The 21,501-nt window shown below is 38.8% G+C and overlaps 2 protein-coding genes across 2 annotated transcripts; both read left to right on the top strand.

Moving 5' to 3' along the window:
• The first annotated feature begins 4,663 nt into the window (after positions 1 to 4,663).
• LOC141291424 (intermediate filament protein ON3) lies at positions 4,664 to 9,170 on the top strand. Its single transcript, XM_073823592.1, has 9 exons — positions 4,664 to 5,254; positions 6,232 to 6,440; positions 7,007 to 7,067; positions 7,155 to 7,250; positions 7,353 to 7,517; positions 7,622 to 7,747; positions 7,868 to 8,088; positions 8,186 to 8,229; positions 8,320 to 9,170. The coding sequence occupies exons 1-9, from the start codon at positions 4,679 to 4,681 to the stop codon at positions 8,601 to 8,603; spliced, it is 1,782 nt and encodes a 593-aa protein (XP_073679693.1). The 5' UTR covers positions 4,664 to 4,678; the 3' UTR covers positions 8,604 to 9,170.
• A 9,893-nt stretch (positions 9,171 to 19,063) lies between these two features.
• LOC141291472 (zona pellucida sperm-binding protein 4-like) lies at positions 19,064 to 20,765 on the top strand. Its single transcript, XM_073823633.1, has 8 exons — positions 19,064 to 19,325; positions 19,401 to 19,588; positions 19,662 to 19,759; positions 19,832 to 19,989; positions 20,058 to 20,250; positions 20,323 to 20,470; positions 20,547 to 20,619; positions 20,692 to 20,765. Exons 1-8 carry the CDS (start codon positions 19,064 to 19,066, stop codon positions 20,763 to 20,765), a joined length of 1,194 nt encoding a protein of 397 aa, XP_073679734.1.
• The last annotated feature ends 736 nt before the right edge of the window (positions 20,766 to 21,501 follow it).

Below are 21,501 nucleotides of genomic sequence, written 5' to 3'. Positions count from 1 at the left end.
AACATGATTCATAACTTAATTCTTAGCTCTGCAAAAAGAATGTGAGAAACATATGTTTACAAACACATACAGAGCTTTAGAGGAAGGATTGGCATGTTCACAATGTGACATTAAATGTCACAAAAAGTGACTTTGTCAGTCACCATACTTGCGCAAAAAGAGGAATCTTATAATTAAGCAATCTTTGCGCTTGTTTGTTGTTTTCTTGCTGATTATGAGATAAGATACAGGGAAGGACAGCTAAATGTCCTGGGAGAGTTCAGAACACAACAGACACACCTGTTCTTACATTCAGAGAATGTTAGAAAACATTCCACTTCTAACTACTAGTTACGGTCCACTTTGTGTTCGCAGTTCAGCGGGGTACAAATCAAAAGATGTGCTGCATTGTGCATTACAGAGCGACACTGTTGTAATTCTGAGGCGCATTTTCACTTTCTGGGTAGAGAGTGTGAGTCATAGGCACACTGTCTTCAAAAATATCTTAGTTTCAGTGGCATGAATGCTTCCTGCAGGGCTCTCCTTAAAGGTTGTACCAGCGATTTCTAGCCTAAAACATAAAGTGTCAATTTCAGCTGACCTTTCTTCACGATCCGCTCGCTGCCTGCCCCATAAATTGTCTGTGAAAAAACCGCGTCTCTCTGGTCAGTCTAGGGTCCGAGATATGCCAAAAAAACAATCGGCGCTATCAACTATTCCACAGATAAACAAACAGTGTTCCAACCAATCAGCGTCAGGGGTTTGGTGTTGTGGACTTTCGTACTGGTGCTGGGACGTGAGGGAGGCGGAGCGAAAGTCCACAACACCAAACCCCTGACGCTGATTGGTTGGAACACTGTTTGTTTATCTGTGGAAAGGTTGGTAGTGCCGATTGTTTTTTTGGCATATCTCGGACCCTAGGCTGACCAGAGAGACGCGTTTTTTTCACAGACAATTTATGGGGCAGGCAGCGAGCGGATCGTGATGAAAGGTCAGCTGAATTTGACACTTTATGTTTCAGGCTAGAAATCGCTGATACAACCTTTAAGAAACTTCAATAGGCCATTTTGAAAAGCTGGTACAAATAGCTACAAACAACCTAGAAATTCGATTTGTGTTCATATTACGTATTATGTTCTTAGTATTTTGTCATGTTTTCTGTAAAATATCAGATGCACGCATTTAAAAACGGATACACTTGCTGTAGAATATTAAGACTTGTTTAGCTTACTAACTAAATAAGACTTTTTCCTACCCCACTGACAAATTTAGTTATTTTTTATGTAATAAAATTAATACATTTTATTGTTTCAATATTTATGTGAGGAATAATTGCTCTGCTTCGCGTTGTGGCCGCATCTCCACCTTGGGTGTGCATTATTTTCTAAGTATTCAGTGTGTTTACCACACCTCAAGACATCAATCAGATGATATATTTCAAGACATTTGTCTGGTTTTTGTCATTAAAACGCTATTGTGAGTAGGATTATTTTTCTTATGCAGCTCATCCAACACCTCCATTTCTAATTCCAAAACGCCATTTTAGACCTAGTAACAACGCTTGAGCCATTGATAGCAGACTAATACAGTGACCAATTAAGTTTTTCGACAGTCAGACAGACGGAAAAAGAGAGAGAGAGCCTTACAAAAAAATAGTTTATTCGAGTGTGCTATTAGTATACTTCTTTTAAACTAAAATAGAATACTAATACTTTTAGTCTACTTTTTATGTACTTCTCAGAAATGGGCTTTATGTACCTCTCTGAAATATACTTAAAATGACATTTAGGTATATTTGACTTATTCTTAGAAAAAGTCTAAATATATTTGAGCTATACTTGTGTGTAAAACACATGAGAACAAACACAAGTGAAGAAGAAACTGAAACAGCAGATGCTTCCACATATAATATAACACAATCGTCAGACATAAAACAGCATCAAAATGTCGTCCAATGAAGAGGTAATAATGACTGTCAAGCTTTGGGGTGTTGATCGACTCGTGATCGACGTTTTGATTATATCATTCGGAATCCCATTCATAGTCTTTTTTTCAGCTTTTTGTTAAAAATGCTGTTTATTTCTTTATTTTTTATTTATGAAACTTACCCACATTCAAGTGTTTAAAAAAAGAATAAAATGTTTTTGGTTACAAGCAGATACCCTGTTCTTTCTTTTGATGTTTTGTTCAGATATCCATATAACAAATTATACAAATTAATATAAATAGGGTCTTAGTAGTATACTTAAAGTATGATGTAAAGTTCACTTAAATAAAACTTACAAGTATGCATGCAGTACTGAACTATTAGTTTACTGAGACTATACTTCAGAGTGTACTAAAAATGCTACAAGTATTTAATTAGAAAACCGTCAGTATACCTATAAGTTCACTTTTAGTGTAGTTGCAGTACAAGCTAAAAACACCGATGTAAACTAGTTGTGTACTCAAAGGTTACTACTGTTATACTTAAAGTATATGTTAAAGTATACTTTTATATACTAAAAAGTGGGCCAATTTAGTCCCAAGGAGTATTGAAATAGTACACTTACAAGTATACTACTACTACACTGATATTTGTATACATACTACATCAAGTATACTAAAATATATAATTCAACTTAACTTTACTAAATAAAATAAACTTGAATGTTTGTCAGCCAATCAGATTCGAGAATTCAATGGCCCGTAGTATAAGAGATAATAGACTTTATTTATTTATGTATCTACAGTGTATATTGTTTTGTTCCCTTTGTAAAGTCACAATAAGATTGCTGTTTTCAGGCAGTTTGGATAGTGAAGGGCATGTCTGAAAAATAAAGCCATATTATATCTGCATGGAAAAAGTGAGCCTGGTCAGGTTTTCCCTGGTTCCTCTCAAAAACAATAGCCGGGATTCTGTAAACTTAGGAAAGACTAGTGCCTAAAGATATAACAACTCCGTGACTGAAAACCAGTTTAGGAGATGAAAGCAGAGAGGATCTTAAGATCAGTGATTAAATCAGTTTCTACATGATACAGTGATGAAAAGTCAACAGTCATTGTTTGAGGCACCAAAATGTATCACTCAGAGAGAAAGCATGTCACGTGCACCACATTAGGTCATTTTAGCAGAAGCTGCTCAGAAGCTTGAGTTGTACTCTGACTTAATTAACATTATTGATTTGAATAATGAGGCCTTTTAAATGCAACACTTGCCACGCCTGATGACCCAACCATTGAAACACCTGGTGATGAAATTAGAGTGGTCAATGGAAAGGACTGTGCTGGAGGAACAGGTCATGGCAGATCTAGCTTTGTTTGAGCAGATACTGTAATGCCTAAAGAATTAACAAGAATTCCAATGCATTGGTGTGGTCACCTGAAACATCTTGAATATTCAATAGCTAAAATTAAAATCAAAAGAAAACATGAGAGAAAAAAGGATTACATTTTATTTTGATAGTCCACTTTAGACATTTTACTAACTATACATAACTTTGCAACTACATGTCAACTAATTCTCATTCATTTTCAAATACATGTCTATTAACAGATAGACTGTTAGGTTAGGTTTAGGGTTAGTAGAAGTCAACATATACTTGCAAAGTTACTTATAGTCAGTATGTTGTATGTTGTGGACCCATCCAAATAAAGACATTAAGCAGACAGTCTACTAATACTCTAATGACTGCTAGTTGACATGCAGTTGCAAAGTTACTTACTGTTAGTAGAATGTCTATAGTCTGAGTAAAGTTTTACCGAAGATGTGAGAGAAAAAAGTCACATAATTAAAACTGGCGAAGGCCCAACCTTATCTTTATGGCTTCCTCAAAACTCATAGTCTCAAAACTCAAGCCTAATAAAGAGTCTTCATCATCTTTAAGCCATTTTTTAAAATACAGGCCTCTGGGTATTTAACCATAAACCCAGGAAGACCATAAACCTGATTAGCTTTAGGAGCTCTCTGGAATCCAGAGGCCTTCAGGACCTTGGGGGATAAATTTTAAAACCTGTTGAGTATTGCCTGCGTTAAACTGAGAAACTGTTGGTGTGGGACAGTTTCAACTAGGTTTGCCTATAGTCCTGTCTGTCAAGTTATGATTTGTGAAGTATTACAGTATGTAACATTCTTAATTTTCACCATGTTTAGTTTAACTTTATGAAGGTACTTCAAGATCACAGTTGTCTTGGGTGCTGGATGTAATGCTTCAGCACAGCTGGATGTCACATGCTACACTTTGTGCAACTTCCAGTGCTACGAGATAAAGCATGTCAGCTGTCACAGGGTTAAACTGAAATTTAAAGCCTTCCAGATGTCTTATTTGTATAGGCAAATCCATAGTTGCAAGCTATTTCAATGTGACTCATTGGCTTGTAGATTCTGGTGCTGCATTAGAGTACTTCATTACTACTGTTTAATATTATTAACATGTCCACACTGTGTTTTTGGGTTTTTATTAAATTAATCCTTATTTTTTTCACAGAACAACTAATATATTTTAACCAGAATTAGGTTCCAAAGGAACATTGAAAATGTAGAAGCAATTTTATTGCTTAAACCATTATAATTCCCTTAATTATAAACTTAATTATAAGTTCAAGTCATTTTGAATTACAAAAACATCTATGTTCTGGTTAGACTTTCTTGTTGAAGGAATGTAGGGATACGAGTGTTGAATTTCAACCACACCCACTTTCTACACCTAAGCACCGGCCAATGAGAGCCTGCTTTTGGCTCCTCCCACTCGGCAGCACATATAGTAGGAGGCAGAGTCTGCTGTTCTCTATCTGCTCGAGTTTCTCCAGCACAGCAGACAAGGCTCATATCTGCTGCTCTCGCTCCCCCTTGCTCCAGGTCATTCTCTACCAGCACAAGACAGAAAACACATCAGCAAGGATGTCTTTCGGCAAGAAAACCACCTACACCGTGAAGTCCTCTTCCTCTGGATCTGTCCCACGCAGTTTCAGCAGTATGTCCTACTCCGGCCCCAGTGCCACCCGACAGAGCTACAGTGTGCGCAGCTCCTATGGAGGTGCCAACCGTGGCATGGGATCTGGAATGGGAGGTGGTGGCTTCATCAGCAGCTCATCAGCCTACGGTCTTGGCACATCAATGGGCATGGGCATGGGCATGGGTGGCGGTGGCATAGCACCCATTCAAGCAGTCACCGTCAACAAGAGCCTCCTGGCACCTCTGAACCTGGAGATCGACCCCAACATCCAAATTGTCCGCACCCAGGAGAAAGAGCAAATCAAGACCCTCAACAACCGTTTCGCTTCTTTCATTGATAAGGTGGGTTGAAAGTTTCTTTCTTTGCCGTTTTTTCAATCAAAGTGTGTTTTGTCTAAAGTTTCTGCTTAGAACATCTCTAGAGTGGCATATAAAAGATATGTGGGATCAGATAAATTCTCATCAAAGAGAAAGAAACCACACTTATGGAAAGTAGAGAAAAGGGTGTGTACATGGTCAGAGCGTGATGGCTTTTCATTTGAATGGGATGCCCTGAGGCTCTTCTGAAGCCCTTGTGGAGAGTCCACACCCAAAAAAGGTCCTGCAGGACATGAAACCTATTACAAACTATAATCATTGCATTTCCAACCAAAAGTGGTCTATAGTAGAAGAAAAGACAGTCACATACCTAGATAGTTAATATTTAATTTGAAGAACTGGGGTCATGTTCTGGATAGCACTGGATGGGTTACATAACAGCGTTCAAGCCAAGAAGAGGAGGAAATATTCAGACAAACTTTTAAGCCTCTGTGCCATTCCTCTTAACTATAGTATGCTTTGCATGACATTATTTGATTAAAACAATGTTTTGAATGAGAAAGCTGATTAGTAACTGATTAGTCAAGTAGCTCAGTAACCTAATTGTGTGTGCAATGTTCACCTTGAGCTGTTAAAGCCTTATCACTGAATTATTTGCTCACCGCCCACCATTTACACACTCTTTCAAGAGACTCCAGCAGATATAGTTTCTTCCTGCCACCCCTTTGTAGATAGTCCCATTTTCAGAAAAGAAGTAGAAAACATGTGCATCTCTCATTATTTAAGGAAAACAGTACTTTCATTGTGAAGACCACTGAACCACAAGCAATATGTTGGCATATGGTCTCACTTCTGTGAGCTGGCGCAGAACCGTGATTCCAAAATGACTGTGCAGCATCGGTCTGGGGGCGTTTCTCTCTGAAGCTGCGCTTACTGCCAAGTATGGTTTTCATTTGTGCCTTGATTGAGACAAAACCTCTATTCTCGTCTTGCCAATGTAGGTACGTTTCCTGGAGCAGCAAAACAAGATGCTGGAGACAAAATGGGGCCTCCTCCAGAACCAGACAGCCACACGTTCCAACATCGACGCCATGTTCGAGGCCTACATCACCAACCTGCGCAGACAGCTCGACAGCCTTGGCAATGACAAAATGAAGCTGGAGGCTGACCTGCACAACATGCAAGGCCTTGTCGAGGACTTCAAAAACAAGTACGTACAATGGCTTTCACAAAAGCCTCATTTTAATTTGGCTGGACTTTCCGCCTGGGGGATGGACAGAGGCCAAGTATTGTCAAAGGAGGCTTTTGTGGTGCACTTAAGTGTTCCCAGGCTCTATAAATTCAAACTGAGGAAAAACATGTTTTAAAGGCCTGATGGGAGTAAATCCACTTCATTATCCAACATGAATTATGTAACTGATACAGAAACTGCATGGCTGCTCTAGTCACTCCCTTCCCATTGTCTAACATTTTTGAGATTTGAATCACATTATACGCATTTATACATAACATCCCACTGAAAAAACATGTCTGTTTCCTAATTAAAATGGGCGTAGGCATGAGATAGATTACAGCTATTGAACAAACATCCTCACAGCACCTTTCATAGATCTCTAGACAAATCTGATGGGCCGATTAATGTTAAGACACATGGGAGACACCGAAGTGAATCCAGAAAAACCTGATAAGCGTTTCTTATTACAAAGATGGAGCACTGCTGCCCCCTAGTGTACTTAAAACAAAAACTCAAATGTAATTTTCTTCACTTCTCCTCAGGTATGAAGATGAAATCAACAAACGCACAGAGTGTGAGAACGAGTTTGTGCTCATCAAGAAGGTTCGTAGATTGTCTATAACAATGTAATTACTCATAAACGCTTACTTTAATCTTAAATGATGACTAAATTATGATTGCTTTTTGTAGGATGTTGATGAGGCCTACATGAATAAGGTTGAGCTGGAGGCCAAACTGGAAAGCCTCACTGATGAGATCAACTTCCTCAGGCAGATCTTCGAGGAGGTAAATTATAGCTAGAGATTCCCACCAAAAAAAAAATTTGTTCACTTACTTACGACAAAATGCATTTTGATAACATTGTTCTCTCTTGTTGCGAACTTGTAGGAGATCCGTGAGCTCCAGTCTCAGATCAAAGACACCTCAGTCGTTGTGGAGATGGACAACAGCAGGAATCTCGACATGGACTCCATTGTCGCTGAGGTCCGCGCTCAGTATGAAGACATTGCTAACCGTAGCAGGGCGGAGGCTGAGATGTGGTACAAGTCCAAGGTGTGTTATCTTCTAAATATCATCCAAATTGTAACATTGTTCAAAACAACTTATTGAGGTACATAAGATATTAAATCTTAGACAACGTATGTTCTGTTTCACAGTTCGAGGAGATGCAGACATCTGCAACCAAATATGGTGATGACCTAAGATCAACAAAGACAGAGATCGCTGATCTTAACCGTATGATCCAAAGACTGCAGTCTGAGATCGATGCCGTGAAAGGACAGGTATGTAACTGCACAAACAAAACAATTATAATATTTGAATATTAAGTTTCAAATATTAAGTTTTGTAAGGTTACAGACATTAGGAGTGATACTAAGCACAAGTGTTTCTCATTTCAATAGCGTGCCAATCTGGAGAACCAGATCGCAGAAGCAGAGGAACGTGGAGAGCTGGCCGTCAGAGACGCCAAGGCCCGCATTAAGGACCTTGAAGATGCCCTGCAGAGAGCCAAGCAGGACATGGCCCGCCAGATTAGAGAATATCAGGACCTGATGAATGTCAAACTCGCCTTGGACATTGAAATCGCCACATACAGGAAGCTCCTGGAAGGAGAGGAAGACAGGTGAGTCAATGAAACACATGCTTGCTGTGAGACCTAGACCTTTTGAGATGAAGTTCTGTGCAGGAGTCTCATTACTTCTTGTTCTCTTTTTCAACAGACTGGCAACTGGAATCAAGTCCATCAATATCTCAAAACAGAGCAGTAAGTTGGACTCTTCCTTCTTCACATGACACTTCTTCTAACTATATGAAATGCAGAAGATCTAAGTTCTTTACCTTTCTGTCCTGATAGCGAGCTATGGTGGTTTCCCCATGGAAAATGCAGGCAGTGGCTACAGCAACTACTCTAGTTATTCCAGCGGCTACGGCTCTGGCGGTGGCTACAGCTCTGGTGCCGGCTACGGCTCTGGCGGTGGCTACAGCTCTGGTGCCGGCTACAGCTCTGGAGGTGGCTACAGCTCTGGCAGCGGCTACGGTGACACCGTCACTCAGACCAAGAAGAGCGTTGTGATCAAGATGATTGAGACCAAGGACGGCAGAGTTGTGTCTGAGTCCTCTGAGGTCGTCCAAGATTGAGCGAGCCCCCTTTCCCAATTCTGCCCTCTAAACTTCATGCCTCTTATACATTCCTGACCTTCCCTCTCAACCGTTATGACTGCAGCCAGCCCAAGGCACTCAACCGGAATGCAGTCATAAACCAGGTTGTAAAGCAATAAACCATTCACTCTGACCAAAGAATTCCAGAAGGACCAAATGCTCTCACTGCTCTTGTCGTGCCTTAAACCACATCACTAAAAACTCACGCCCTCAGGCCACTGCACAACAATACTGTCTTCAGATCTTACCTTGCACAACATGGCCACGTGTGTAGGCTGGACTATCCTCGATGTGCCACTAACATAAGCTAGTCATTTGGCTAATTTGCTCAACATGCTAAGAAAATGATTTCTACATTAACTATGAAGGGATATGTTTGCATTTGTGCTAAATTACTAGCATGTTAGTGGTAGATCCATGTGGTTTGCCTATTTAGTAGAGACTGTCATTTCATTGTACTCTGGCAAATAAGAAGTTGCCCATTGTATCCTGTTTTCTGAGGTGCTGTTTTTGCTACCAAAAATAAAGTGTTTACTTAAAACTTCACATCTTCATGTCTTCTTTTATGCTAAGTAGTCTACAAAACACACAGGAAGCTAAAGCCAAGCTTGGTTTGGCTGGTTAGCATGGTTCAGTTAATCCTTCCTGTCAGATGTCACCATTATTACTCTACACCATCAAAACAAAAATATTTCTGAAATGATATTAACAAGCTGTAATATTCTAAGTAAATATAAGTATTCACATTGTCTTTCTGATGATTGAGACATGTTGTACACGTGTTCCTGTTTCAAAATAAACCGAATCTATTCACGATGCGTTCGTGACCCCTAGAGGTTCATGGTGGAACTGCATGGTGCTTGTGAGCTGCAGATAGACAACTTTTTACTTTCATCTTATACAAGATGTGTTATTCATTATATTTCTTGGAAGGCTAGTTAGTCTACTTGTCACAGTAATTTAAATCATAGTGGTCTAACTGGCAACAAAGGTGGGGAAACCCTGGACAACTTCGTGCCACCCATTTTTCAGTTAATGCAGTTGCCAATGTCACATCTTACTCATGCATGATATTTTGACTCTGTGCTGTCTGACTCAAATTGTGACTCACTATTACAGTAGATTTCCATAAAAGCAGACAGATACATTTTGGCAAGAGAGCATCTGAATAAATATGGCTTAAGTAAACACAGTTGTTTCATTTGGAAAGCATTTGTGATCCTAGACTACAAAACCAGTCATAAGTAGCATGGGTATATTTGTAGCAATAGCCAAAAATGCATTGTATAGGTCAAAATGATCGATTTCTTATGCCAAAAATCATTAGGACATTAAGTAAAAGATATTTTGTAAATTTCCTACCATAAATATATCAAAACATATTTTTATTTAGTAATATGCATTGCTAAGAAATTCATTTGGACAAGGTGATTTTCTCAATTTTTTAATTTTTTGGCACCCTCAGATTCTAGATTTTCAAATAGTTGTATCTCAGCCAAATATTATCCTATCCTTATTTATTTAGCTTTAGATGAAGTATGAATATCAATTTAAAAAAATTGACCCTTATTTTGTTTTGTGGTCTATTTGTATTTTGTTTGTTTTTAAATTTTATTTGTATTTTCATTGATAACAGTGGTGATTAATACCAAATTGGTTGCCACTGGGGGAAAAAAATCTAAACAAACAATAGCATGCATGCATTGCTCTGAGAAATCTGTTTTGATAAAATATTAACTACAAAAACAAATTTATAATTAGGGCTATCAACCTTATTTTTTAATGTGGAAGTACGCTGTTTTCTGGTAATGTGTTAGACTTTCGGTTCATAAGATGTCATTAGAAATAGCGAGAAGTATAACGAAGTGCAGAAAAATGGTAAAACTGTTTGCACTACAAACCATTGTGTTCATAATTAAGATAATACATTAAAATAATATTGAAAGACGCAGCAGTTTGCAATATCAAGCAGCAAAACAAGCTGTTTTGAACAGCTAAAAATAGCTGGACACAGATGAGACCAGAAGCCACTCTCATGGGTAAAATAAGGTGGATAGTTGTATAACATTTATCACTTTTTAACCTCCTGAGACCCAGAAAAAAAAAAAGATTTGTGAATTTAGTATTTTTTCATACCATTACATTGTTTAGATCATTAGAAAAAAATTTGAAAATTAGCATTTTTGAAAAATGATATTTTATTCATATTTTATTCTAAGTTCTCTGTAGAGGACCCCAAATGATAACGACAATTTCTCTTTCTAATATCCTTCTGGTATCATCACACTATATAATGACAAGTGATTGGGAGTCGACTCCAAAAGAGTTGATTCCTTTACTCTGAAAAGCCTGTAGGGGTTGACTCTGGTAAAGGAATCAACTGTTGTCGACTCTATTGCGTCTCATGTGGCTCATTCATTCACTCATCCTTACATAATGAATGGCAGTTGAGTTCATTACTCAAACCTTTGTGGACATCTGGTGGTTAAAAGGATGAAAAGCACCTATATTCTAAGAGTTTGCAGTTGTTATAGGTCTATGTACGGTGACCGGGAGGGGACACCTTCGGTTCACTTAAGTTTGTCGTGGCCACGACATATAAACTCGTGGGAACATGATATTATGGCCACAAGATATTAAGGCCCAATCCCAATTCTATTTTCTACCCCTTCGCCTACTAGGGGTGTCAAAATTAATCGTTTTTACGATGCATCGCGATGCAGACAAGGACGATTCGGTATCGGTTCAGTAATAGACCATAACCGGTTACTCAGTCCCAGTGCCAGAACACGCGACCCGCGGGGCTTGTATGATTTTCTGGGAAGGGGGGTTGGGCTAACGAGGGGAGTACTCCACATGAATAAAATAAGTCTTCAGATTTTAACTGAAAGGATTATCGCCACTTTCTTTCCACAGCGGTGCATTTAACGAACTAACAAACATCATTTATTTGGTTGAAAAGACGAACTGAGCGCGTCTATCTGGCTCAGCACCGTTTTCTTTAGCTGTTTTACACAAATATAATGTTTTGTTGATATTGTGAGTGCACTTAATAACAGTAGTAGACCTTTTGCAGTTTTGAATGATGTATTATTCTTACCTTTATCAACAAAAATGGTGTATTTTAGGTTTCCATTGTTATTAAGAAAAAAATGAAAGTGATTGCTCTGGCGCTTCAATGTGCAGCTGCAAAGCCCGCTTTCGCTTTCACTCTCCGCGCAAACGATTGGATATGCGTCTAACCGCGCACATTTATCTAGGTTAAATGTTTAAATTAATATTCTGAAATGCATCAAGTGTTTTATGTCTATGGATTTTATTTAATGCAAGTCATGTTGGTTTGAGAAGGCTAAATTGATCAAACGTGCTCAACTCATTGCCGCTGACAGCTTGGTCGTTAGGTCATTACTTTAAAAATCAAAAGCTTGAATTTATCAAACAGAAAATGTTCCAAACATATTTCTAAATTAACTTAAAAAGGGAACAAAACGAAATCTAGCCACTTTGCCATTAGAATCCAAACTGAACTCTGTTAATGGCTGCAACACAAACTCTGTTCTGTCGGACAAAGATAGGGCTCGGGTCTGAGAGTCTCAGGCTGGGCTCGTGCTGGACTTTATTCGTTCCCTCGTTTCAATTAAATAAGATCTGAGCGGTAGAATCTCGGTTAAAATCGTACTCGGTTTAGTTTTTCACGTTTAAAATGACTATAGCGGCAGCTTTTATAGCAAAAGATATATTTCGCCACTGTTAAATATAATGGAGCCGTGATATAAGCTTCCCTCACGCTGACACTTTTCAGAAAAGATTAGGAACTCTACAACAAAACCAAAGCCCAGGTATTTACTTTTGTGTATTTGTTCTAAATGTTGCTGTTGTCTTCTGTGCCCAGTCTTTAGTTTTGTTTGATACATTCAAGAAGTGTTTTTCTTTGAGAAGGTAAGATTAAAGTTTCAGCTCATATATCTAACTGTTTGTATTTATTAGCACAATTGTATATATTTGAAGTAAAATTGAAAAATTAGTATGTAGTGCATCGTCAATGCATCGTGATGCATCGAGATATTGTATTGAACCGAATCGATGACATGATAATCGTAATCGAACCGAACCGTAAGACCACTGTCGGTTCACACCCCTATCGCCTACCCCTCACCCCTTCCCCTTGTCCCTTGAAACAAAGTGTAAAGGGGAAGGGCTAAAATATTTCCCCTAAGAAATGGGACACCACTACAACACTGTGATACGTCATCATAGGTTGTCGCTAGTTCCTAATGTTACGTCAGAGGACATGCGCAGATGTTTATCACTCATTCCAAGATGTCAAAATGTTGTCATGTTGCAAAAAGTACAAATGTACGGTGTACGCACCGTTCATTCACATGTGGCCGTAAGCAAAACAAACAACGCATTATCACATGCGCGGCAAATTGCTAATCAGTGTAGTGGTGCCTGGAGAAGTATATATGCTTCATTTGTGAATTTCGTTTTGAACTTTCTATTTGAACGCATTCGTTTTCTGGATCCTTGGACTAAAATGTTTACAGGGGTTCACTGGTTTAAGAAATTCTGATCGTAAAAATCAGCTTCCTTTTTATTTGTAAGGTATCATTTTTATTATTATGTACTGATTTAAATTACTGGTGCGGTGAGCGGGCTCCACGGTCCTGACTGCATCATCACTGCCTTTATTGGGTGTTTTGAGCGAATATTTACATTTATTCACATGACTGGATGAGGTGGACTGCCATGATTTTGGCGAATGCAGGACACTGAATAAAGCGCATCAGAGGGGATTTAAAAAGTGGAAGTGTGTATACACCGTATACCTGCGTACACCCTCCACTACACCACCGTTGTAAATTGCCGTGCCACCGGTCTTTCATGTTTCTAACATGCAGTCAAGTGTATATGACATAAAAATATATTTTGTAATATCGTGCAATCAGTGCTATCTGCTAGCAAACTTTAGCGATTTTTTTGCAAACGTTTATTTACAAAACAACACCATAAACACAAACACAAGCTTGAAGGTAATATACAATGAAACATTGTCATGAAAATCCTTATTAAAGGCAAAAATTACTTATATTTACGAGTCTGCTTGCTCGAGTGAGCAGCCATGTTGGAAATTTCTCTTAGCCCTTCGTTTGAAGTGAGGTCCTGAAAAATCTTCGTTTGGAGGGCTATCTGGCCCTTCCCCTTACCCCTACCCCTCCAACCAAAAGAGAAATGAGACACCCCTTCACGTGAACGCACCAAACGGAGGGGTAGGGCTAAGTGTAGGGGTAAGGGGTAGAATTGGGATTGAGCCTAATATGCTCCCTTATCCTTTTATATATTTTATTATGCACAAGTCAGAATAAGCATGTTGTTTGAATTTTTACATAAAAATGGTGTTACACTGAATGACAATGTAACATTATTTCAAATTTTGACATTTTATTCTCCAAAAACTTTTTTTAAACATTAAAAGTAGACACTTTACTTACATTTAATGTACTTTCTACGGACATAAAATCACTTTTGTACATTTCTTTTGAAGTGGACATTTTAAAGTCTTTGACCCATGTATAATTATCTGTATATAAAACAATAGACGTCTAGCTGAAAAGAAATCCAATGTTACCATTTCGACAGCTAAGTAAATGTGTGTGTGTGCGTGCGTGTGTGTGTGCATGTGTGTGTGTGTGTGTGTGTGTGTGTGTGTGTGTGTGTCTTCCCAGAGTATTTGGATCTTGTTTTCTTTGTCTTTTAGATCCAAATAAAAGTATTTTTGTGAGCATACACTTCCTTGGGATTCAGTAGAATAGTTTTGACTCAACTGTAACCTTAACACCAGACAGAAAATGAATGCATGTCACAAAATTTAATTTAATTATGTTTTATAACTGGGGTCTCAGAGACCCCCGAACCGAGCATAGGGTTAAACAGCTCACCCAAAATATTTTTTCAACTACCCATGTGAATTATTAATTATAATCACATACTTGTGTATTTTGTATTATTGATCAATATGTGAATCAGTTAACCAGGCTACAAATGAATTGAGTTGTTCTCATTGGCACAAATGAATTCATATGAGATATGGGGTGCTTCTACATATCTCGGATCCCATGTCATCAAATGTCGCTAAAGGCCGTCTTAATTGGAAAGATCCTTGGAAGGTGTTTTGTGTTTGCGTTTGGCGTCCTTCATTTAGCTGAAGCTGATGTATCCTTCGCGACATTGCAATTCACAAAAAAAAAAAAAGAGTCAGTACTGAGCTTCATTAAATGTAAGACAAAAATAATGTTTTTGGACATTAAAAACCATACGTTAGATGTTATCTTTTGTTTTGTGTAAATTACTTAACACTAAACTGACAATAACGTACTAAGCCAATGGGAGACTGCAGACCACTGTGATTCATTCTATTGCATTAATAGAAAGCCAAATAATATAAAGATTTGTAATGCAAAGTATTTTTCTAAAATGAAGTTTTATTAGTATTTTAGTGCTATGACGGTGAGGACGGGAACATATGTGTAGCCACGCAGACTTACTAGAGTCAAACTCATCCTGAAGGGCTGGTGTCCTGCAGAGTTTAGCTCCAACTTGCCTCAATACACCTGCGTTCAAGTCCACCTCGGACTGACAAGTATTAAGACATTAGGTGCTTTCAAGTCACTTTGGACGGAACAAGATAGCGATTTAGCCTCCCAAATTTGCATACTATCCGTCCTAAGTAGTATTCAAAAATAGAATTAGTATGTCCTAAATCGTAGTATGTTTAAAAAAAGTATTCCAAAGTTTACCGGATGGTCTACTACTTAACTTCAGAATTCGAAGTGCGGATCAGTGCGCACTCTAACGGCTAATATTGCCCACAACACATTGCGCGGTAAATGAGGATTCGATTAGAACTACAAACACGCATAAAAAGTGTTAAGAAAAACTACAAACATGGCGGATATGCGGCTAACAAACATGTAGAGAAAGGGGTTTAACTAGTGATAAATCAAAGTGTAACCTAATAAAAAATATTTATTTAATGTTATCCGCGTTATATTTCATGTGCAGCAACATTATGAACTTTTATAATGATAGGTTTGGTCATTAACTTTTAAATGCATTATAATGCAAGCACGAGCAGAGTTCTCGTGAAAAAAAGTGCCTCTTTTTTGGGTAGTAAATCAAATTTAACTAAATGTAGATAATGTTAACTGACAGGGCAGTTTAAACAGTGACAGGATTCAGGTTACTAATGTCGCGTTCCAGACAACCCGTAGCCCGTGTTTTCCCTACCTTCTACCAGTGAAAGTGCACTGGAACAGCAATCAAACCCGTGACTTCCCACTCGTGAACTCGTACTAGATCGATGTACTCCCAGTAGACCTTTCTCACAACTTCCGTATTTTGCACCGGAAATACGCAATTGCTGTGTAAACCTATTTCCGCCCCAGTATGTCGGTAACCAGTTAAACAACAAAGATGGCGAAAACATCGAGCAAGATTGTTTGTAACATCAAGACCACGACTGTTATATTGCTTTAATAAAGTTGTACATGTCCTCTATACTATCCATACATAACCTTATAACCCTAGTCCTCGGTCTAAGTGGACACACTAGTAATTTGTTAGCCTGATTGCTCTCTAACGTTAGCTACGTTACTTACCTTGAAAGTTATGGATAAACGGGGCGTTCTAAAACGCTTAAAGTTTCTGTCAAACCTTACTTGGAACAAACACTAACTACTATCAAAAGAATGAGCCCTTATTCCACAGATAAAGTGAATAATATCACGTTAAGCGTTTTTTCCCCCAAATAAGCCCATTATAAGGAAACAGTTTAACGTGGTTTACGTATCTCAACAGCGACCAGGGAAAACCAAACTTCTGTTAAATTTTTACTTATAATAAATACTTGCTGCTGTCAAAAGTACGAGCTCTTATTCAGCATATAAATTTGATCGCCCCCCATAGAAGTCCATTATAACAAACCATGTTAAGCTTTTTCCTTAATGGAGTTCTATAGGGAGAAAAGCGTGATATTATTCACTTTATACGCTGAATAAGAGCTCATTCTTTTGACAGCAGAAAGTGTTTATTATAAGTAAAATGTTAAGCCACGTTAAGCTTTTTTTTTGTATAATGGACTTCTATGGGGGGCGATCACTTTATATGCTGAATGAGAGCTCGTTCTTTTGAGAGCAGAAAGTGTTTATTATAAGTGAAATGTAACAGAAGTTTGGTTTTCCCTGGTCGCTGTTAAGGTAAGTTAAACCACGTTAAGCAGTTTCCTTACAATGGGCTTCTATGGGGGAGAAAACGCTTAACGTGATATTATTCACTTTATCTGTGGAATAAGGACTCGTTTTTTTGATAGTAGTTAGTGTTTGTTCCAAGTAAGGTTTGACAGAAATTTGGGGTTTCCTGGTAGTTTTTTACGTACATTAAGCCACGTTAAGCGTTTTAGAACGTCCCGGATAAACTCTTAGTGGAAAAATTTATATGTTCAGTACTTCCAAAAATTCTCAAGACTAACAATTACTCTGAACAACTTAAGGTCCAGGTCCAGTAATGTAAATGAATGTGCTTAATGGTAAAATTACAAACTGCACAAGTGTGTATGGTGTTCACTAGTGTAATTTATTCTGAGTTCGGATTAATAGTCTGTGCTGTAATGGCTTTATTTTATCTTGTCAGACTGATTGTGTTTTAAGAGCCAAACTTGCACCACAATATGGCAATACTCCACTTTTCAGAGGTTTAAAAGTGAGGCAAATGGATCATAAAGCACCTGTCAGTCATATTAGAGAAACAGCCAATGCAGGCACACACTGTTGACCCAATTATGCAGCATTGCCCATATGGAGGGCCACTAGAGGGGATGAACACAGAGGGTGGGCCGATTCACTGAACTAAGGCCAGTAACTTTGATCCCATTGCTGAAAAGGAAAAGTTCCTCTGTGATTCTTGACACCTGTAGCTTGTTTTAAGGAGTTGGATCATTCGTGCGCTATTGTAACTTCATGGCTGTTCAGTGGTGATGAAGTAAAATGCAGTGTGCTCTGGAGCGCGTGCATGTGTGCAGTGGATGGACATAACGATCGGGGGATCGATCGCGGGGTGCGGGTGCGTGCGCAGCGGCTCCGGTTCGCTCTCCTCCGGCTCGACATGTTAAATTCAAGTACGTAAAAAAAAAAAAAAACAGTACTCTTATTTAAAATTCTTTGTTTTATTGAATCCAGTCTTTCTGAACTCCTACATATTCATAGTTATCCCTTAAGAATATTAATGAGCATTTGACAATAATCATGTACATCTGAGATGGCTATCTTTTAAAAAAGAAAAAAAAGGCTTATCTTAGTATTTTTATCTTGTTTCTAGTCAAAATTTCTAAAAATTCTTAAATTAAGGCGAGACACTGCCAGTGAATAGGGTAAAAAAGACAACTAATAGTTATCGCCTTACTGACCCAGTTGATCGATTACATTGATAATATGAAATATGTGTTTATTTGCATACATTTCTAGTCCAGAAATCTAAACACTGGATGAAGTCAGTTTCAAAATTCTTGTTTAATTTTTTGACATAGTGTCAAATGCTTTTACTGAGGGAATTTGGGGTATATCATTTCATCACTCCATAATTCAGGAAAAAACTTTGAACAGACAAAAAACATGTATTTCTTACCATTTTGGGGAGAAAATGTTGTATAAAATCAAGCTAATATGAACAAATCCCTCTGTAAAAACCTTCAGGATATAGACAGAATACAAATGTAAAGTGTGGTGTGTTTAAGTGCTGCTGAAGTGGAGATTTATGGCTCAGTGTAGGAGAAAAAAACTCTTGGCCTTAAAAATATGTATTGTAATTGAAATCTATTGATACAAATAGATAAAGTGCTATAAAAGAAACACTTATCAGTGATGTTTGGCTGTTTTCTGAAAAAACACAAAGGCCTAAATCTCAAACTTCACAGCTGCATGAAAAAACAGCGTTTTTGCCCGTAAGATGTATTCAAGATATTTAATCTTGTTATTTGCAAAATGCACTTAATTTAGTTTTTTCTCCCTGGAAACAGTTAAAATTATCTGGCAATGGGGTAAGTAAAATATTTTTAAATCAAGATGCATTTTAAATGCATCTTAACTTAGGAATTTGTAGAAATTTTCACTAGAATCAAGACAAAAATACTAAGTAAGATGCAGCCACTGTTGTTCAAGAACATCCAATCAAATGTGAAGTTAAAGTTAATTAGTCAGAGCAGCTGTAATGGTTCTTGATTAAAGGGGGTGTGGTTGATAACGACTATTCATTTGCAGAGTATAAATAGCAGTCCAAGGCCTCCTGAAGCTATGCTCAGTTGTTTAGTAATGGCAGGAAAGTGGCATTTACGTTATTTCCAAACACTATGTGTTTTGGCTTGTTCTTTTTGCAGTGCTCTTCCTCAAATGGGTTTTCCAGCTCAGAATCCTCAAGCTCTGATGTTCCAGCCGTCTGACCATCGGTTTAAACAGTCAGCTCAACAACAATCTGCTCAGCAGGTTCCTCAGAAGTTTCAGCTTCAGCAGCCAGTGAAGGCCGAGCCTGTTGACAAATGTGCTGTAGCTGATTATGAGCAGATCCAATGTGGACAACTTGGTATTAGTGGTGCTGAGTGTGAGGCTATCAACTGCTGCTTTAATGGACAACAGTGTTACTATGGGAAAGCAGGTAAGAGTTTTGAATCTGATGAAACTTGGTTAATGTTTGTTACCCACATTAATCTACTCTTGTATGTCATTCCAGTGACTGTCCAGTGTATTAGAGATGGTCAGTTTGTGGTAGTGGTGGCTAGAGATGTTACGCTGCCTCGACTGAGTCTGGATTCGGTCCGTCTAGTGGGTGGAAGTGAACCACCTTGCGCTCCTGTGGACTCTACACCTTTCTTTGCTATTTACCAGTTCCCTGTCACCGCATGTGGCACGAGCATGATGGTGAGGAGATGCTTCTGGCTTTATTCTGCATGGCTTATGATGGGCTGGATGCCAACAGTGTTCATATTTGCAGGAGGACCGTGGATATGTGGTGTATGAAAACAGAATGACCTCCTCGTATGAAGTAGGCGTTGGTCCGTTTGGTTCCATCACGAGAGACAGCCATTTTGAGTAGGTGACTCATACCCTTTATCTTCAGTACCATCTCTGACAAACTCTACAAGTTGACCGTTTGTTGTCCAGGCTTCTCTTCCAGTGTAGGTACTCTGGTACTGCTGTGGAAGCTCTGGTTGTGGAGGTCAACAGTGTTCCTGCACCTCCACCAGTAGCTGCTCCTGGACCTCTCAGAGTGGAGCTTAGACTGGCCAATGGCCAGTGTGTCACCAAAGGTTGCGCAGAAGGTAAGACTTGTCTTCAGTCTTAAAGTCCAGGTTGCAGTGGACTGTGGTTAAACCCCAGTTTTCCTCAGGGGATGAGGCCTACACGTCCTACTACGGTGCTGCTGATTATCCCGTCACGAAAGTCCTGCGAGAGCCTGTGTATGTTGAGGTGCGCATTCTGGAGAGGACTGACCCCAACCTTGTCCTGATGCTGGGACGTTGTTGGGCGACATCAACCCCCAGTCCACTCAGTCTACCCCAGTGGGATCTTCTGATTGATGGGTGAGTCTGCCGACAGTCTTTATCCAGCTAGTCTGCTGTGAGGAACTCTCTAACTGCCTCTTTCCTCTTCAGATGCCCTTACTATGATGACCGTTACCTGACCGCACTGGTTCCAGTGACTAGAGCGTCTGGTCTTCAGTTCCCAACCCACTACAAGCGCTTCGTTGTCAAGATGTTCACGTTTGTTGATCCAGCATCACTGGCTCCTCTGCAGGAAACCGTATGCTCTCAGCTCTTCCTGAACCCCTAATATTACTCTTTAATGGATTCTATGGCTTAACCCTTCTCTCTTTCAGATCTTCATCCATTGCAGTACAGCGGTGTGCCATCCCTCTTCTGGCTCCTGTGAGCAAAGCTGTGGCAGGAAGAGTAAGTGCACGCAGTAACTATTTCCACTTGATTTGTGACTTTGTGGCCTTTCTCACTACTTCTCCTTTTTAGGAAGAGATGTTGCTGTGAGGACCTCCACTATTGGACAAACTGTTTCCAGTGGAGAAGTGAGAGTGGTTGTTTGAGTTGTCTTTTAATAAACCATGTAGAACCTTACACCGTCTCAGTGTTTCATGCCAAGCTACCTAAAGTTGCTTGTTTCTTTGCTATGTTAAGATCAATTGTGACTCCAAATCTACCTTCAGTCATTTGGTGCATCAACCATTGGGCCTGTTTTGGTTCACAATTTGTGTTCTCAAAAGGTCTTCTAGACACCCTTCCCTTAAGATCTGGTTCAGTTAGGGTGACCAGATGAGATTGGTTGAAATTCGGGAGGGGGGGTGTAATTCATAATAAAGATAATGAATTTCATGTTATTAATATAAGTAGCCTACATAATTTTATATAATATAGAAGTAATGTTAGGCATTTTTATACTTCAAACTGAAGTTAATGAACTTTTTTTTTTTTTTTTTTTTTTTTATTAACAAGTACATATGCATATAAATTGATATAGCCTAATACGTAGGCTATAGAAGTATTTTTTTTTTTTTGAACACGGTGCCTCGCCCTCGACTGGTCTGACTTCACGTGACTTCTGCCTGCACTTTCAACTGTCCTAACGGCTGCTGCAACTTGCGCTCTCTTCATCTACTCTATAAAGCAAAAAGGGGACAAAAAGGTTGTATTGTCTTTGTGCATATAGCCTAGATGAATTAGATTTTGCAGAGCTTTTCACTGCTGCCAGCACTCCCGTCTTTCCAAGGATGTATTTATGGAACTCTGCACAAGTCATTAAATTCATTTTTACTTTGATTTCGC

Source organism: Garra rufa, chromosome 18 (assembly GCF_049309525.1).
Source record: "Garra rufa chromosome 18, GarRuf1.0, whole genome shotgun sequence".
Lineage (NCBI taxonomy): Eukaryota > Metazoa > Chordata > Actinopteri > Cypriniformes > Cyprinidae > Garra > Garra rufa.
This window is presented reverse-complemented; position numbering and strand designations above follow the sequence as displayed.

Bases quoted from the DNA above. Each gene is read 5' to 3' on its own strand.
- LOC141291472 (XM_073823633.1), top strand. From the start codon at position 19,064: ATGGGTTTTCCAGCTCAGAATCCTCAAGCTCTGATGTTCCAGCCGTCT. The intron at 19,990-20,057 runs GTAAGACTTGTC...AGTTTTCCTCAG, and splicing joins CACCAAAGGTTGCGCAGAAG to GGGATGAGGCCTACACGTCC. The intron at 20,620-20,691 runs GTAAGTGCACGC...TCTCCTTTTTAG, and splicing joins GCAAAGCTGTGGCAGGAAGA to GAAGAGATGTTGCTGTGAGG.
- LOC141291424 (XM_073823592.1), top strand. From the start codon at position 4,679: ATGAGAGCCTGCTTTTGGCTCCTCCCACTCGGCAGCACATATAGTAGG. The intron at 5,255-6,231 runs GTGGGTTGAAAG...TTGCCAATGTAG, and splicing joins TCGCTTCTTTCATTGATAAG to GTACGTTTCCTGGAGCAGCA. The intron at 7,748-7,867 runs GTATGTAACTGC...TCATTTCAATAG, and splicing joins TCGATGCCGTGAAAGGACAG to CGTGCCAATCTGGAGAACCA.